This window comes from Lampris incognitus, chromosome 8 (genome assembly GCF_029633865.1).
Source record: "Lampris incognitus isolate fLamInc1 chromosome 8, fLamInc1.hap2, whole genome shotgun sequence".
NCBI classification, from domain to species: domain Eukaryota; kingdom Metazoa; phylum Chordata; class Actinopteri; order Lampriformes; family Lampridae; genus Lampris; species Lampris incognitus.
In genome coordinates, this window is record NC_079218.1 from 28,721,619 (window position 1) to 28,741,443 (window position 19,825).

General features: G+C 42.0%; 1 protein-coding gene across 1 annotated transcript; it reads left to right on the forward strand.

Annotated features, from left to right (window-relative positions):
- Window positions 1-2,512: 2,512 nt before the first annotated feature.
- Window positions 2,513-12,273, forward strand: scn4bb (sodium channel, voltage-gated, type IV, beta b). The gene is made up of 7 exons (XM_056284259.1): window positions 2,513-2,691; window positions 3,491-3,573; window positions 3,784-3,879; window positions 9,866-10,029; window positions 10,169-10,388; window positions 11,773-11,902; window positions 12,177-12,273. Exons 1-7 carry the CDS (start codon window positions 2,513-2,515, stop codon window positions 12,271-12,273), a joined length of 969 nt encoding a protein of 322 aa, XP_056140234.1.
- The last annotated feature ends 7,552 nt before the right edge of the window (window positions 12,274-19,825 follow it).

Consider the following 19,825-nt stretch of genomic DNA (forward strand, 5'->3'; position numbering starts at 1 on the left):
GACAGCTACTGTAGACGGATAGGGAAGTTGCGGGAGCCCCCACTGCCTTTTGCTTATGCAGCTGCTCAGATGACACTCAGTCACAATACCTGAATCCTGAATGAGTCCATCTCCATTTTATTATTGAGATCAGGAGAGCACCACCAGCTCATGAGCAAGCTCTGTTACAAATTGCTGACTAACCAGACCTGAAAGCACTGCTCAAATCTAAAACATAAAAAGCAAGCACTTCCTCCTTTTTTCTTTTCTTTTTTACAGTAGACATTAGACATCAGACAGCTATTACTCAGACGTCTCAGTGTATTTCTATATCTTATCTTATCTCATACTGGCTAATGATGGTTCGTCAGATTGCCTCATATCTAAATCAATGTATGGTTGCATCACACCAGTGACAACAGAGTAAAGCAAACCCAATGCCATACCACTGACCTACTGGGTCATAAAATCTCAGGAAATCAGTCTCAGTAATTTATCAATAGTTAATTTTGGCGTTCAATACTTGTAATTAAAACCATTCAAGTTGATGGAATAGTGTTGCACCAACTGGAGTGATTTAACTGGCAGATGATGGCTTCAGTGTTGTCACAAAACAGTCAAGAAAATTATTTACTTCAATGAAAAACACGTATTAGAACATTCAATTAAAATCGACAAATCCTAATCAGTTACAATCAATAATTGAGCAGAAATGTAATGATCAAGGCACAAAAGGTAATATGAGGTAGCGAGGTTGTGCAAATATTGAAAAAGTGTGTGTGTGTGTTCGCGCGCGCGCGCGTGTGTCCCCTCAAGGGGAAGATGCGCATGGAAAATGGGAGTGAGAGATAGAGGGAGGGAGAGAGCGAGAGGGAGAGAGAGAGAGAGAGAGAGAGCAGCGCGTGCGCAAGCTACCTGAAAATTTGCAAGCAAACAAACGAAAGTAGCAAAAGAACAAAAAGGAAGAGTAAATGGTCTGTCTAGCAAACCATGTGGATCAGTGTGCGATGTGCGCAACCGAACAGTGAATGAATTCAAACGACAACACTTTTCTAGCGTTATACATCGCAGGCTACACTAGGCTACAACGTGCCCGGATGCCGGCCTGATTTGAGATCGCCTGCTCTCGGCGACCAGGGGCGTGTCTTTGTTGTCCAGTGCACAGCGCGCGGCCCAGGTCCAGGGAAACCAGTTCTGCTCCGTCGGTTGTCCGATGATCTTGATGAAGATCCTCGATGCTCATTCCCTTTGGTCGTCCGGTGATCTTGAAGGGGTCTAAATTACAACTGCATCGATGTTTAAGAAATGAAGAGGGATCCGGTGTCCTTCTTTCTGTGAAAACTGCGCGGCTTGCAGGAAAAGTAACCCATTACAGCAGCTGGTTAGCGGATGAGCAAGACTAGGTTATCTTCCAGTTAAACCATGGCCAGTGGTAACGTGGAGACACGTGGTCCTTTGTTCTCCTGCAGAAAAGGGGTATCTCTACAAACCTGTGTGGTCCACCGTAGTCCACCGCGAGAGAGGGAGAATTCCGATCCTGCTGCGGTTTTAAGGGCGAAATTGCGTCACCGGATACAGTATTGCTGTAAGCAACATTATTACAGTGAAAGGTGAGATGGTGGGTGGAGATTACCTGTGAGTTTAAGCAAGGAATTGTGGGTATTGTAGGCTACGGACAGGACAGCCAATACAGCACACGCACGCACGCTCTCACGCACACACGCACACAATAATTAGTAAAGGCTGTAGATGTTTAATGATGCTTATCCTCAGCCAGGGGACTCTGGCTCTGGCTTACTTTCCGTAAGACACTATTTTATTTTGCCCATGCACCATAGGAATGTCATCACATAAAGAGGATTGGAGGGGGGGAAGAAAAGAGTGGCTAGGGAAAGAGAGGAAATGGAGAGATGAGGAGAGGAGAGGAAAGGAAAGAGGAGATGGGATTGCGCAAGAGACAAAAAAAATGCAGAGTCACAGGAAACTCAACTCTGTCAATCTATCATAGGAAGGGATAAGTGCAGAGAGAGACAGAGAGGGACAGAGAGAGAGACCGAGAGGGAGGGAGGGAGGGAGAGAGAGACGGGGGGGGGGGGGGTGATGAAAAGGGGCTTTCAAAGTCACATTCATACTGCAGGTAAACAAACAGAGGCATTTTTGCTCTCATTCGGTTACACAAACTACAGAGACTTACTAAAGCTCCTCCCGCACACGCTGATGACCTTGTTTATCATGAAGCATAATACCTTCCTAGAAAAGAGAGGCAGGTGCCAAAGTGGGACTCATAGCCCTGTCGACATATAAGCATGAGAAGTCTGCAGTAGTTATGTGTCGGATTTATTTAATGCAAGGCAATGGGGGTTGTGTTACACCACCCCATCCTCAACCTGCACTGCAGAACTTTCTCTGATGTTCAGAAACACTCTGACAAAAGTGCCTGAGTCTGCATACACGCCCCAAGCCAGGGAGATGGGGGAGAAGCATAGGGAGGAGGAGGAGGGGTGTGTGTGTGATGGAGGAGAACGAAAATTAGATGGGGAGGGAGGGGGGTGCTGAGAGGGGAAATAGGGAGGGTGGGGTAGGGTGGCACAGAGCCAAAGGAGAGGGCAAGGAAAAGTTGAGAGATAGCCAGAGGGACAAGGCAAAGAGAGGAGTCAGCGCCGTTTGGGCACTGCTGTCCGAGAAGAGGAGTAGCAGCCCTCCTGCCATTAGGTGTACTGCAGCAGCTATCCAATCCATTCGTCCTCTCTGGATTTCTTTCCGTCTGCCTCTCTGTTTGTCTCCCTGTCTGTCTGTCTCCCTGTCTGTCTGTCTGTCTGTCTCTCTGTCTGTATCTCTCTCTACTAACTGTCTCAGCCCGGTTGGGTCTGCAATGTGGCTGTCTCTGCAGTGAATGCTACGGCTGGCGGATTCTCCTTGACTGAACCCTGACTGTGCGCAGTGAGTCTTTGCCGTTCTGCTGTGCTCTGCTCTGCTCCGCTCTGTCCTGCCGCTGTAACGTCCACATTGATTCAGCTGTGCAGTCAGCCTGCCGGCCTCTGAGAGTACACCAGCCACGGGACGAGGTAAGGAAGATGCTGTGTTACTCAAAATGCTGCTGGGGCAAATACAGACATTCAAATCTCCTCAGCTGTACCTGCCTTGCATTCAGGAACAGAAGCACATATGTAGTTTTTTTTTTGGGTGGGGTGTGGGGTGTGGGGGTGACAACAAGCACGCACATATGCGTATGCGCGTGCACATATACACACGTGCAAACACGCACATGTCATCTATTCTTCACCCGGTTTTACATTGGACTGTCTATTACAATACTTTACGGGATTCTCCCAGCTCTCTCTCTCTTCCTGTGTCTTTCTCACCATTTATACAATTACAGTTGTTGCTTATTAACTTTTTTTTTTTTGCATTTTAGCAACTTGTTTACCATCGAGCTACACCCTCTTCCCTTATCTTCCCTCTCTTTGCCTCTCTCTTCCTTACCATTCCCCCTTTCCCCCACTCTCTTCAGCCTCTGCCCTCTGTCTAACCTACAGTCTCTCTCACAGGAGTGCTGCGGGGGCTGGCAGGCAGGCTCACTGCACCTAGGACAAGGTATAACGTGTGGATGTGCTACATCGGGGACCGGATACCCAGACTGCAGATTCCAGATTCCAGTCTGACGGCCGGAGACGGAGCGCTGTTTGGGCAGAGCCCACTGACACACATTCAGACGGACGGACATAAAGAGTCTATTTCAAAAAGGGACATTTCGGTTTCCCAGAGCGTGGACTGGATCTCCCAACAATATTTGTCTTGGAGCAGATCTGATTGCCATGGACGTCCAGTGGAATAGGGCTGAAGCTACCAGCCTGTTCCCCAAACACACAGCCCCTGGCGTGATGTTCTCCCTGCTGCTAGGTAATGTTCATACACTCCATTCAAATCATCTGCCTTTGCTGGCTTTATCTTTGTTATAACATAGTTAACGTGCACTGTGCCTCAGCCCTGCCCTCTCAGCAGCTTTAAAGTTTGGTCTTTTCTCCATTCCCCTGGGAATAACCAAGTCCTTGTTTTATGTGTCTTATCACTGTGCAGCTGGGTAGTCTATGGAGGACAACCCCCCCCCCTCCCCAGCTCTCAAAACTCTGACCTTCCACAAGTTATGGCTGAATTGTTGGCTGTCATTCCACTATTTAGTGCATGTGGTATTATGTTTCGTCTGCAGAGCAGTTTTGCATATATGGCAATGTCAACTTGAGATGACATGAGGTCGTACAGTTGACCTTTTATTTTGCCGCTGGAAAATAGAAAAGAGAACCAACAAAATTGTTGAAATTCAGGTTCAAGTTTGAAAAAGAGTAACAACATTTTATCGTGTGGCTTATAAAGGTATGTATGATGCTGCAGTGAAGGCATATAGAGTCATATGTGACCCCTTTTGGCTGCGTTAGGGTTTCAAGGTAAGACTAGATGACCCAATAAACCATAGCAGTGTCTGCAGAAGCACAGCGCCTAGACGTGAAATAAACAGGTATCAGACATTAGATGCTAGTGTACACCTATCGACCCGAATCCATATTGTGAATGTTGGTGTAGCTCAGTCAGCTAGGGTAGTGACTCTTTACAACCTTGAGAGCATAGAGAATGATTGGTTGCTTTTCAGTCAGACCTGGTTGTGTTGCAAGTGGTGAACTGACACACGGATCTGAGACTGGAGGTAATGATGGCCTCATCTTCATGGTTTGATCTTTGATCTGGATGAATATTGGGTTGGGACTTGCTTAAATAAAAACAGTTTCCATTTAACTAGATAGCTCCAATAAAACCTTTTCATCACTCTGCTGAATGAAAAGGCTAGCAAGATGTGAGCATTCCATTACAGTCATAGCTGACACCCGGATATACAGGCTCTGCTGCCATCACAGAGGCACCCCATCTCACATTACTGCTGCAGTAGCCACTTGAGATAATTGTGATGGTCAAAAAGTAGATCAAAACCAGTGTATTGTATCACAAAACTCATGTCTTTCAAGGAACTGGTTTTTGGTTCATTTTTCATAACTTGTGTGGCTGCAAGGGGGGCAACATTAGCATTTTCCAAACCTCTTCCGGGGTACAGAAGAAAATGCAAGAGTGCAGCAAGCATACAGTAAGGAGCTGGACTAATGGCTTCATCTGTATTGGCATATGTGAGGAGGTTTTCAACTTGGCTTCAAAATGTCCAGGTTGCCAAGGCTCATTGAACATCTCCTCTTAAGAGAAGCTTTTGTTAGGCCCTGATGTTTCAAAAGTGCTACGTCATTTTCTCCCCATCTCAAGGAGATAGAGTATGCTTGCTAATGTCAGTTGACAACTTTGTTAGCTTTTTTCCAGTCAGTTTTACAATAATCCTGGAGAACTAGATGTACATTTTTCAGGAAAAAAGAAGAAGCAATGACAAAGATTTTATTTGTTCTAAATCGTTGTGTTTATTGAATGACCAAGAAGTGTTTTTGGCCACCCATCAAAAGCTGGTTAACAGACCTGGTCCTGCTACGTACTGCAGAAAGTTTCAAAGGGAACAGGTTGGGTTTTTTCTTCTGGCTCAGAACTGATGACACTACTACAAATTAAGCTAATTTGTGTAGAAAAACAACAGAATTGAACAAATTTCTTGTAGAGAAAGACCCACAAAATCTTTTCCATTTCACATGTTGAAGTTCTCCGCATTTTGGCTTCCTGCAGGAGATTATGTTCATTGATGGGATTGTAGACTATAGTGATGATAAACGAACTCTAAAACTGAGTTGTTGAGAGATATCTGAGTGTATATTGTCCAAATTCCTCTGCCAACACTGAAAAGTCCCCATATTGATATCCCACACCCATACTTTCTAGTTATGACCTCTGTCCGGGAGGTCTTACTAGAAAGTACATCTACTGGAGAAAATGTGTGGACTAGCTTAAAGTGTTGGCAAGGTGATTGTAGTGCTTTAAATTGGCATTACAAATTGAAATCGTCACACTTCTCCACTCTAGGAGACTCCAAACATTCGGCCTTTCGTTGCTATGCTGACATGTCTTGCAAGACAGTACAATATCTACCTGTGACAGATGGACAGAGAAACAGACACACAAACAAGGGCTAAAACATACCTCCTCAGTGAGGTTAGCTACATTAAAATAATAAGGAACACCCAGTGGTCCCAAAAGTTAAAACCTGGAGCTGCCCTTCGTTTCATCCACATATTTATAACAACACACAGAGACGTCAGATCACACAAGCCAACCCTGAAATCTGAATTTGGACATCTTAAAAGAATGCAATTTAATCTGTACTTCCACAGTGCATAGCCATCTAGAGAACAGAATTAGTGCTATAATATGGTCTTTGAGGGCTTGCAGTCAATTAACATCAGTCTCCTTCCATCCATCCATTATCCAAATTGCTTATCCTGCTCAGGGTCGTGGGGATGCTGGAGCCTATCCCATTAGTCATTGGGCGGCAGGTGAGGAGACACCTTGGACAGGCCGCCAGTTCATCACAGGGCCGACACATTCACACCAAGGGACAATTTTAGTATGGCCCATTCACATGACCTACATCTCTTTGGACTGTGGGAAGAAACCAGAGCACCTGGAGGAAACCCACGCAGACACGCGGAGAACAGGAGAACATGCAAACTCCACACAGAGGACGGCCTGGAATGACCCCAAAGGTTGGACAACCCCAGGGTTCGAACCCAGGAACTTCTTGCTGTGAGGCGACCGTGCTAACCACTGCGCCACCATGCCACCTATATATATATATGTGTGTGTGTGTGTGTGTGTGTGTGTGTGTGTGTGTGTGTGTGTGTGTGTGTGTGTGTGTGTGTGTGTGTGTGTGTGTGTGTGTGTGTGTGTGTGTGTGTATCAGATACAGGAAAAAAGATTTTAATACATTGCAGTACAGGCCTATTTCGTGAGTCTCACACTCATCAAAAGCAGCTGAGTGCAAGACACATGAAACAGGCCTGTACTGCAATGTATTAAAATCTTTTTGCCTGTATCTGTGTTGATATTCTGCTCCTCATTAGTTGAGCACTCACAACACCATTGACAGTTTCGGGAAAAAAAACGCTATATATATGAGGACAAATGTAGGAAAAAACGTTAATACATACCTGCTATGTATTAAAGTTTTTCTCCTACATCTATCTTAATATTCTGCTGCTCATTTGTTGAGCACTTTTGTTAACACCATTGATGATTTCCGAAAGAAAAAAATGCTATATATATATATATATATATATATATATATATATATAATAACATTAATCTCATCATGTTTTTTCTTCATCTATTATATATTCTTTATATAATGGGCCGAGTATAATGAGCCTATCTATATGTGCAAGATCCTAGTGTTCTTAGATCTGACACATGTAGGCTAAAAACTAGAGCACTGCTGTTCTACTTTCACCTCGGACTACAAAACTTTACTTTCCAAAAAAATAAGCAAGAAATTCAGCTGAAAACAATGTTCCCGTGCTCTATATATAAATTGTATGCATGGAAAAGTATTAACATTGGCTGTGCTTTGAGATAAAGAAGTTAAGCTGACCAATCAAAACTGCTATGGGTTTACCGTACTGTGGCTTTTTTTGTTGTTTTCTTTTCTTTCTTTTTTTGTTGAGCAAATGACTTTAATGCTTCAGTACTGTAACCCAGACATTTAAAGTGATTAGCAAATACTTTGGGCATATACAAAGGGACACAGGACAGATTTCAGGAGATAACTAAAATGTAGAATTGTAAGAAAGATAGAAAAACGAATAAGAAAGGAATAGGAAGAAGAAAGGAATGAAGTGGAGAGGGGGTATTGAGAGGAAGAAGGATGGAAAGAAAGAGAGAGATGCTGTTACTTTCACTTAATGCTTGCCCATTGTTTCTTCAGGATTTCTGTGTTGATACAGGTAAGACAAAAAAAAAGTGAGGAGAGGCACAGAGAAAAACAAGTTATATTACAAGGAATTATTAATTTTGGATTCATACTTGTCCTCGTTTACCAAGTTTAGCCTTCTATAGAATTGGAGGTAATGTATGACAACTAACTGCTGTAGTTAAGCTACCTCACATTTGACCTTCACCATGTTGTAAATGATCATTAACACAGCATGTTGTAGGGGGAAAAAAACAGGACTGGATCACAAGAATAGCCATGCACCATAGAGGATAGAGGGGGAAATTTAGGAATATGAAAGAGAGAGAGAAGCTACAACGGCTCCAGCAACCGTGCATCATCTTAAGGTGCTTGTGAGAAGTGGGATGCATACATATACATAGTCCTGCGTTTGTGTTCGGTGGTGCAATACCGTGAACCAGTGCTTCACAGTTTACACACTAGATAGCAGCATTGAGCCCAGCATCCTGGCATGAACATGGAAAACGGAGAGTGGAAAAACAGCACAAATCCTAAATCTTTGTCCTTGACCTGTGATGTGATTTAATCCATTGCCAGGGCCTGGTGGTTCGAGTCACGGCTGGGAATATATAAAGGAAATAGACGAAGAGGGAGATTACCTTTTCAGATGAAAATTAACGAGGAGAGGAAAAGGGAGGCAAAGATGAGCAAGCACCTTCTCGTCTAAGCGATCCGTCTTTGTTTGATTGGTAGAAGAGACTTAAGATAAGGTGATTTAAAAAAAAAAGGCTCACTTGTCTGATGAGCAAAAAGTTATTGGTGGCGTGTCTGTTGTGCCAGGGACAAAGCTGCTGGATAGCTTGCTCTTCAGGGGCCCTCAAATCAAAGGCTCGTAATGTATGGAGAGAATACGCAGTAAACAAACAAATATGACGTGGTGCATTTTATTGTTGTTGTTTTGTTTTTTTTACACACCATTGAAATATTATGTTTTTGAATGGACTTTTGTACTAAAGAGATGGCACTTACTTAAAGATATGAAGCTTTAGCACTGAGTCAGGGCCATTTACAACAGAATTTACATGTTATTTCTGATATTGAACCATCAAGTATTGATTTATTTTACAGAAACAAGTCCATCCCAATTAGAGGGTTTGGACTCTAAACTTTATCATCAAACAATGCTGAGATCCAGTCTTTGTGAACTGACTGAAAATGAAATTTTGCTTGTTGAATGAGTTCTTTTTTCTTTTTTTTTTAAGGCTAGTAGAGTCACACTTCTGAATAAAAGATAATGCATTGCTATCCGTGAGAAATCCTTTTGGTCAGTGTCCATGACTACAGATTTTATGATGTTTTTCTTGGCAATGTCATGGCTCTACTCTGGGCCCTACGGTTTCAAAGTTGCCAGGTAATGGTTTGCACACACGAATCAACACCACATTTATAAGAGGAATCCCTGTTTGAATTCGGTTCAAGGTTCGAGTTTGGTTCAAAAGCCGGTCTAACTTCATGGTCATACAACACTGCTCCATTGTAAATATGTTGTTTTCCCTATTGATAATAATCCGGCCTTCCTTTTTTGGGGTGGGTCTCCATTTTTTTTCTCTCAATCGGGCAGCAAAGTGGTCCAGTCGTTAGCACTGTTGCCTCACAGCAAGAAAGCCCTGGGTTCAAACCCCAGGCCTTCGCAGGTCCTTTCAGTGTGGAGTTTGCATGTTCTCCCCGTGTCTGCGTGTGTTTCCTCCGGGCACTCCGGTTTCCTCCCATCATCAAAAAGACATGCATGCTAGGGTTAATACTCCTGTCTGCCTGACCAAGGCAATAGGAAGAAATACCTGGAGTTGGTCCCCAGGTGCTGCACGGTGGCTGCCCACTGCTCCTAGCTATGCAGCTAGGATGGATGAAATGCAGAGAGTACATTTCATTTGTATGTATGTACAAAATGACTGATATTCTATTCTATTCTATTCTATTTTGTGACTCTTTCACTCCCACCAACCCTTGCCCCACTCTGCCCAGGTGTGTGGTCTGCTCAGGCCCTGGAGATGTCTGTAGGGAAAATCCCCTTCCTGGAGGCGGTGAATGGGAGCACTGTCATGTTGCCCTGTACATACGCCAGCTGTATCGGAATCAAAAACCTCTACTTCAGCTGGCAGTTCAATAACAACGGTACCATGATAAAGGTAAGAACCACACGTGGCCTCTTCCATGTGTCCGCAGAGCAATATGGTGTTCGATTGCAGTGATGTCATTCATCTGTTCAAGTTCTGTTAATTTCCCGCAAACAGTTGTGGATGATTGACAGCTTTCTGGTCTGTCCAGATGTGTGACTCGATTATTCCGGCAGAGGGAGTGGAGCCAGATGTGAACATCGAGCGAGACCGCGTGGAGTTTGTGGGAAGCAGTAAAACCAACAACATATCCATTTTGCTGTGGAACATCACCTTCGATGACCAGGGCCAGTACACCTGCTTTGGACGTAACCCCAAAGAGAAGGGCAAGAACCACAGTGCCATCTTCACCCTCACTGTGGTGGATGAGTGTAAGTGCTCTCTCTCTCTCTGTCTCTGTCTGTCTCTCTCTCATGTCAATGAGCAGTGAACAAAGCAGTGAGTGGAGCAAATGTGACCACAGCTTTTCTGCACTATTCTTATCTGCTAACACTTTTCATTCATTTCATTTGGCAAAATGGTAAAATTACACACAAAGAAAAAAAAACACTCAGCTGGACTGCTATTGTTTGTGACATGCAGCAACATTTCTTTACACTTGAATATTGAACTAATTGTCTTCACACACACACACGCATGCACGCACACACACACAATCGCTCACATAAACATATGAAATGGTGATTCACAATAATTCACACAAACATGCACACATCAAAATTATTTTTTGAAAATATGCACCCAGCGGTGACATGCTGAAAATGTATATTGCATTACCTTTTAAAAGATTCACCAAGCGCAGTAATGTTCCATTCATCTCCTGGGGCATATTCCTGCTTGAGGTAGGTATGACTATAACGGACCAGATTTAAAGGCTAATTCCACTTTTTTTTAACATCCTGTGATTTATTTTTGTAGGTTTTGACATGTGCATATTGTTTGTAATATTATTTTCCTCACCGGCCTCCTTTTTGGAGATTTTGGGTACAAGACCACCTCTGAAAGTAGTTTCACTACTTACACTTCAATTTTTCTTCACTACTTACTTACTTACTTACTTATAGCTTACTTATTTACTTATTTACTTCACTACTTACTTAAGTAGTTTTACGACTTAGTTTCTTTACTTACTTAGTTACTACTTACTCTTACTTAGTTTACTTACTTATTACTTACTTAGTCTTACGGGGCAACTAAGCTCAGGCCTGAAATCTTTCCTTTCAACAACATTGATGACAAAAACAAAAAAAAAGAGAGAGAGAGAGAAAAACTTAGTGCCTCAGCTAGACCGTGTACACAATTTCCATTTATCTATGACTCAATGAGAACTACAAAATACGGTAGGTATAGGCTGGTGATGCCCACCGGTTGAACCAGGAAGTAGCTCAGCAATGCAATTGGCCACTATTCTAACTCCATACATTTTGGGTAATAACTTTTAACTTGCACTTTTTTTTCACTTCCAAATAAGTGATTTACATTGCTGAGTTGAAATGCTCTCTAAGACACTGTTGTTAAACTGAGTCCCATGGTGGTCCTGTATCCAAACTCTCCACAATGAAGCTGCTGAGTAAAATGAACCGATATGAACGATGGCAAAAAAAACAAACAAATGAACAAAAAAAACCACAAAAGTAAAACCGAGGTCATAAATAAACAGAATTATTATCTAAGCAAGGGTTATCAGTGCAGAAAAAGGGTTAGTGTTGCTATGTGGCATTAGGATGATGTCTGTTCTTATGTCCCTGTCTGCAGTAAGAGTGGTGGACAACACCCTAACCATCATCATAGCCTCGGCAGTGGGCGGCGCCATTGCATTGTTGATGGGCTTCATGTTGCTGAAGAACTTCACTCTTTTTGTTCTTGCCACGCTTGAAGAGAAAAAGTGAGTCACTACATATTGTATGAACAACCACCCAAACTTCAGTGCAAAGTAATACTGGAATTAATATCACCAACAGTTACCGACTGTTTCGTAACCAAATTATTTCTACCGAGACATGTGAGCACGTGGTAGGCGATGTGTTCTGATAGGTCATTTTTTATTGCACCATATAAGTGAAATCCAATACAGGAATCTAGCAATGTCTCTCTTTTACCTGATTCATTGCTACGGTTTAAACTCTAACCACATCTCTTTCACTCTTGTCTACCTACAGTAAGGAGTGCCTTGTAACTTCATCAGGGATCGACAACACAGAAAATGGCCTCTCAGGATCCAAAGCTGATTCAAAATCAACACCAAAAAAGAAATGAGTTAATGCATGTATGTAAATCCATATCAATATTTACGCATATATTTGTATATGCACATGTGTTTGCACACATGCGACTTCATTATGTTCAAGTACAAAAAAATAGGCACCTGGCTTTGACCTTCATGGAAGAAAAAAAAAATTATTTCATGGTAACAAAACTTTTAGTGCATGTGAACAAAATGCCATGATGTGTGCATGATATAGAAAATGTGAAGAAAACACACAAAATGAATACACACTGAACAAAGCATTCTCACAAGTTGTGAGCGCAGACAAATAACGTGTCTGTTTGTGCACATCGTTGAATCAGGTCACTATGTTAAAAACGTAATTCCAACTACCGGAGACACTTTGAACAAACTTTATTGCATGTTTCGGTAACAGCTATCTCAACCGAGCAGAGGGTATGTTCTCAAAAAGTACAATATTTCAACTACGTGAGGAGATGAAAGATTATCAGGAGCCTCCTGCTCGATGTGCTCCTTCAACCCAAGCAAAAGCTAAGTCTGCATCTTGACATCTTTGCCATTGGTGCTGTGCCCACACAGGCTACTGATGGAAACAATAAAATCTGCTGTTGCGACCCCTGAGAAACAGCGAACAAGCCGAAAGACGAAGAAGTGTCCAGCAGGGATTCAGATGAACTGATTCAACTGGATTATTGAGCATGCATCAAGACATATGATTCTGATGCTTAACTTCAGCCTCAATAGAGTAACGAGCCGAATAAATCCTGTAATATTCCACCAGCAACATACACATAGCCTATCTGGGGCATGTCTTTGCAGGTTGTGACTGAATTGTTACAAGCTAGCATTACTTTCATCAGTGTCGCCAGATCTTGATATTTTATGGTAAGCGGACAACATGAAAATTGACAGAGGTTCATAGGCTGAACTCGTTGTGTATAATAATACACACCGTTTTTAACGAGGATAGAACGAGTATTATGCCAACTGTTGTGTGAAGGAGAAATAAAACTAAAGAATGGGGATGCGCAGGTCATACAGCGGCTTGGAAAAAAATAAAGATGACAAAGGCTAAGAATTTGGCAATAAATGAATAAGATATGAATGGCTCGAAGCCTTTTTAGTGACTTCCTGCGCCTCTTTTAGCTAAGGATGTTAACTAAATTATGATCGGTTATGTAATAATTCTGAGGTTCAGACAATAACGAAATTAGGCATCAGTGTTAACAGCGATGCAGTTTGCACCGTATCTTCTTCTTGGCTTTCTGAATTAAGGCTTATGTGTTTTCCCACTTCTATTAATATTGTAACGAATTCGGGGGGCAGTCGGGAACCGTCACGGCCGGGACATGAACCTGGGTCTCCCGCACCACGAGTGACTATGTTAACCAGTCGACTAAAGGGTCTGGCCCGTTAGCCAACTGGCAAGCAAGTCTACTCATTTATGGTTGTTACACTACCCTACTCCTTCAGCATATCAGCTCCCTCACACCTCTGGGCACACGCGCCTCCCATGGCCTCACGGCCTCACCATCCCACTTCTGACACCAATGTAGCGAATTCAGGGGCGGCCAGGACGCAAACCCAGATCGCCCACACCACAGGCGACTGTGCTAACCAGTCGACTGAAGGGTCCGGCCCGTTAGCCAACCGGCTAGCGAGTCTACTCATTCATGGGTGTCACACTATGAATGGGAGTCAGAAATGGCTGTAAGAGGACGAAGGGATTTGAGGTGCTTGTTGAGCTGAGGCAGCAACTCAAAGTGTCTCTTGTAGATGGATGAAAGCAATGTGCAACATCTCTGACTTCTTTAATATCCGATCAAGTTAAACGGCATTGGTTACATTAACACACGCACATTCTTTGTAAAACTGTGCCAACTAACTGAAATCACTAAAATGAGGAAAGTTTGTATCTCATGTCGCACAAATGCATTTTGTTCACTCGTCGAAGTAAATATTGGCTATGATGCAAAAAAAAAATGACAGTAGTTTCAACAGCATCAGCCAGGTTGCAAACTTAAGATCTTGGACTGTTTTTCATGAGACATAAAAACAGACAAAAATATTTGTTTAAATGCTTGTGACAGGGAATAATGCTATGTAAGTAGTTTGAGCTGGGCTGGATCCTGCTTCACCAAACACAAAATACACAAACTACACAGCGGGCCTTTCCGGACATGGTCAATGGTAAACTTTACATCGTGATATTTGGGAGTACATGTAGTATGGTCTTGGAATTTCGAACATTTAAATTGGCTGTCGCTCCTAAATATAAACGATGTTTGTACAACCAGTTCATTTTTCTGTTCACAACAAACAGCAGGTTGAAAAAAAAGAAGTGTTTTTAATGGAAAGATAATGTGAGGACTCAGCCCAGCTCCTCATGCCTTTTCTTTGCTTGATACAAAACACAGGTGCCTGTTAGCGCTTCTATATTCCTCTATATGTGAGGATGACTACATATTGCAAAATGGTTTGTAAAACTCAGCAAATGCAGCAAATAATACAACGAGCTACTGAATCAAAACAACAGAACAACAGACAATCCCCTGAAAACACTCCCCATCCCGTAGTAGAAACGAATGATCCTTCGATGACGATGCTGCTTTTAAGACAAATAACCAATGCATTTTAAGCATGTGAAGCAACAGGGGCCAGATTTTAGACACAGTGCTTGAAAATAGAAATACGTACTCTTTGTGTTCCTTTTTTTTCTTTCTTTTTTTGGGGAACACCTGTTTTAATAAACCTGTGTCATGCTGGTAGCATCTGCCCGGAGATTAGTTGTAAATCTCATCATGTACCGTGCCGTGCTAATCCTGGCAAGGCTATGCACTGTTTGTACTATGTGTGGCTCCAACTGGACCTGGATCCGGCACAACATATTCCCATCTCATACGGAGTGCCATCAATATTTATCTGAACGGAAGTGTTTGACTACTTGCAATAAGTAATCATTAGCTGCAGCACAGTGAGATAGAAAGCCATTGTGCTGGAAAACCATAGGCAGGTTACCCATCGTTTCATATTTAACGTGAGCATGAAGTCAGCATTCGACTAGCACATAGAGTAGGGGGCTGCAACCCATCTAAAGAGGTCAGACCCTGCTCGGAAGGGTATAGGACTGACTGGAAGAAGAAATAAGGGATTCTCTCAGTGAAAGCCCACTGACCGTACCAGACTGGCAAACTGGGACAGCCCCTGAAAATCAACTTGTCAGCATATCAGGAGAGGAATGTATTTTTTCACCTGTAGCGCTACTGTACATTCAGCCAATGGAACACAGTGTCGGCTGCATCTGTGGCACACTACAACCGCTGCACACTTGAGACGCTGAATGTCTGGTTTCAAAAATACCTCTGGAGTGCGGTCTATGTGAGATGTGATGGTAAACACTGTGTTCGGGTCAGTGACATGATATTTTGACATAACTGTACCTCCTCTATCTCCATTTGTGTGAAATGAAAGTACTGTATAATGAAATGTGAATTACCGAGTTTCCTGTGGTTGTCAGAAAACTCGCCCTTGTGTCATTAAGAACTGTTGTATGTGCCTCCAGTCTTGCAGCAATGTTGCCTAGGGGGAGTCTGTGGGACATTTAAACGTAGATGCTTATTTTAGTGTATGTCAGTTAACTAAGTGTGATCCAAATCACTGTTTATGTGTTATGCTGTGCATTTCATTGAGAGGTGAAGGGGCCGTACAGCACAGGGAAAGACGATGCCAAATTTCTTTGGAGAGCCATTGCAGGTGCTCTTATCATGTTTAACAGGAAGAAAGTGTTTGTGTGTGTGTGTGTGTGTGTGTGTGTGTGTGTGTGTGTGTGTGTGTGTGTGTGTGTGTGTGTGTGTGTGTGAGAGAGAGAATAATGTGCAAAGAGACAAATTCCTAGTATGTAATATGATGAGTGGAGTGCTCTAAAATTAAAGTGATTTCTATGACAATACAATCAGCGTGAGCATGACCCCCCCCCTCAAAAACAAAAACAAACAAAAAAACAAAAACAACAAAAACCTAGAAACAAGACAAGGAAGAACCAAGACCAACACATCTTGTGGGATGAGCTTTATTTGGAAACAATGCTAGTTCTCTGCTTGAGGAGAGAATGTCTCATGTTGAAATATCTGATTGTGTTGTCATAGACCAGTCACATTCACTTTTGTTATGGATGTCATCACATTTTAATAGAGACTCAGACATTAATTCACTCATATTCACCTTTATTTAAAACAACAAGAACTTGACACTTAAAAAAAAAAAGCATAAAAGCTGATGTACTGTCCAATTCAAAGTTGGCCTGAGGGAAAACTACAGAATCCTAGATACTTACATCCCCAGGTGCAACAGATGTACAGGAATTTCACGGAGAGTTGAATCAGTTCATGTGGACACAATGTTTATTGAGAGACAAACGTTTCATCACTCATCTAAGTGACCTCTTCAGTCTCAACTGACTGCAGGTATCCCCACCCTTATACACAACACAGTGGCATAATGACCGAAACCAGCGATCGGTTTCATATGAAAACTGGCGTGACCATTAACTGTGCATTCCATATATATTTACAATATGCCCAATGACTGCTGGGCTAGGCTCCAGCATCCCGCAACCCCAACTGGGATAAGCCGCTTGGATAAAGGAATGGAACGAATTAGCTATGCATATGGATTATGCAGAATATGCACAGTTGCATATGGAACTGGTCGTTGTTTTCGTGGGGTGGGGTGGGGTGGGGATACCTGTAGTCAGTTGAGACTGAAGCAGTCACTTAGATGAGTGATGAAACGTTTCTCTCCAGATGAACTGATTCAACTTTCTGTGAAATTCCTTACCTGGATTATTGAGCATGCATCAACACATGTACAGGAATATGTTTAGGGGATGTTAATGCAGAATTAGACTGTCAACCTAGTTTCATAGATCAAATTGATTAACAGTACGAGAAAACCAGGACACTCTAACACTCTGTATGTGTGTGTGTGTGTATATATATATATATATATATATATATATATATATATACGTATATATATATATAATCCAGTTAGTCAAGTAAATTCTCTATGAGACAAGCCTGTTTCATGCTATCTGCCTCGTCATGCACATCACGTGCACATTGTCCAATGGGGAAGAGGGAGGTGCAACGTACACAATTTTCAAAAACACGTGATCGCAGATGGGGGTGCGATTCAAAATTAAAAACACGTGATCGCTAACTGTCCAATTTTTTTTGGGGGGGGGTATTTGTCTATTGTCACGATTTATTCGAAATGTCAAAATAGGTGCTTATAGCTATGTCTGCAACTGCTGGCCAATTCAATCCTGTTACTCAATGTGGACATTTCTGGTTTGCAAATGATAAAATATTTTTCAGTTAGACAGAGATTGCACATTTTACTACTGGTTGAATATGCTTTGTTCTTTGAGAGGATTTCCCTGGTGGTTGAATAATTAATGTTACTGTCCGCCAATGACAAAATATAATGGCTTAAAGATGTTACATATGAATTATGAACATGTTACATATGAAATATGAAAACTATTTTATCATTTGCAAACCAGAAATGTCCACATTGAATAACAGGAATGAAGTGGCCAGCAGTTGCAGACATAGATATAAGCACCTATTTTGTAATTACAAATAAATAATGAAAATATCAATCGACAAATACCCACCTCCCCAAATTGGACCGTTAGCGATGACGTGTTTTTGAAATGTTTGTACCTTGCACCTCCCCCTTCCCCATTGGACAATGTGCAAGTGATGTAAAAAAAATTCAACTTGATTGATTGATTGATTGATTGATTGATTGATTGATTGATTGATTGGTGTGCATGACGAGGCAATAGATGGTATGGCCTTTCCTCGAGTAGTTTTATTGACAGCTGATGATTGCTTATAGCATGAAACAGGCTTGTACTGTCTCATAGAGAATTTACTTGACTCACTGGATTATTTTGCTTCTTATTTGTTGAGCACTTTCCCTACCGTGATATATATATATATATATATATATATATCACATTATATTATTTTTTTCCTGGAATAATAAATCCTCAAATCCAGTAAGCAAATCCAGCAAATTCAATTAGGGAAATCAGACTTCACTCTAGGCTGTGTTGCTTTTTGCTTTGGGACACGGTGGAAGAAAACAAGCCTGTGTTATACTTAGCCAGATAATGAAAAGGCTGATCTTGTCTGATTAGATGCAATATTAAGAAAAGTAGTTTATTCAAATTGTATTGATATTCAACAAATAATTTGCCCTCTCTTCTATCATTAATGAAGGTCATCTCCAGTTGCAATTCATAGTTTAGCGGTTATGTTAAGGAGCAAGGGCCTGCAGATGACTATGCAAATTTAAGTAGGACTGCAAGACTTTGATAGTTCAACAAACTGCACCTTTGAGTTACTGTGATGATACTGTAAGCAATACCAATAGCGAATGGAGAATGGGTTATGGTTAATGGAGTTGTAGTGACGGGATGCAGGTTGAATGGGGAACATCCAGCAATGAGTGGCGTGGAGCCCCGTACTCTGACCCTGTGGAGTGTAGACTGAAAAAATAGTGCAACACTGCTGATCTCTGCACACAAAATATACAGCTATGCTCTGGCTCACCCTCAAACGATGTCCCCATCGACAACCTCTCATCCGTGCATATCAGCTCTACTTCTCTTTATTATAAAAGCCACAAAGTCTAATAAAATTTTGCATAAAATATACCTTTGGTTGTGATTTGGTTATCTTTTGACCCATAGGCTTAGATCATCACTGACTATAGGAACTCATATTGGGCCATGGAAGAGCCTGAATACAGACAATTTACAGGTAAACTTGAGTTATGAAAAAAAATTGGTTAAAATGGTATGATAGAGGTTTTAGTGGTTTGGATGAAGGAACTAGTTAAGAGTTTTAATATATAACCATAAAAAAGAGAAGCCTTGGAAGATTACCAGCACTAACCATTCTGTCCTGCACTCACATCACACTTTTTCTTGGCCTTTCATCCAGTTGATTTACCCCTTTCCATGGTTATGGTCATTCGTGTGATTTTATTTAGGATAGGCAATATAATGTATATAGTAGTAGTAGTGTCCAGCCACACACAGCAAGTTTATGTCTGCATTACACGTTCCAGACACCTTACAGTATTGGTGTTTCTACCTCATCACATTCATAATGCACATGCACCAAGCTAAATCACATGACTACGGCACAGCTTTTGTCTCGTGCAACAAACTAATCTTCATCTGAACATTTAACAGTGAATGAGTCCACCCGTTTTATTTCACGCTATAACGTTGGGATCTATTTTGTCGCGATGTTGCGTCTGGCACCGGAACATATCAGCGATATATAGTTTTACCGGCAGATGGCAGCCGAGAGGCCGAAATTGATCAGAATGAACGGGAGTCCATGAGTCTTCCACAAAATCAGCACCACTGATGGACTGCATTTTATATCGCGCATTTCTAGCTGCAACAGCCACTCAAAGCGCTTTACAATTAATTAATGCCTTACATTCTCTCTCTCTCTCTCTCTCTCTCTCTCTCTCTCTCTCTCTCTCTCTCTC

Excerpts from the sequence above, each read along its gene's own strand:
- scn4bb (XM_056284259.1), top strand. The coding sequence starts at position 2,513 with ATGGGGAGGGAGGGGGGTGCTGAGAGGGGAAATAGGGAGGGTGGGGTA. Across the intron at positions 3,880-9,865 it reads GATGTTCTCCCTGCTGCTAG|GTGTGTGGTCTGCTCAGGCC; the intron begins GTAATGTTCATA and ends CACTCTGCCCAG. Across the intron at positions 10,030-10,168 it reads ACAACGGTACCATGATAAAG|ATGTGTGACTCGATTATTCC; the intron begins GTAAGAACCACA and ends TGGTCTGTCCAG.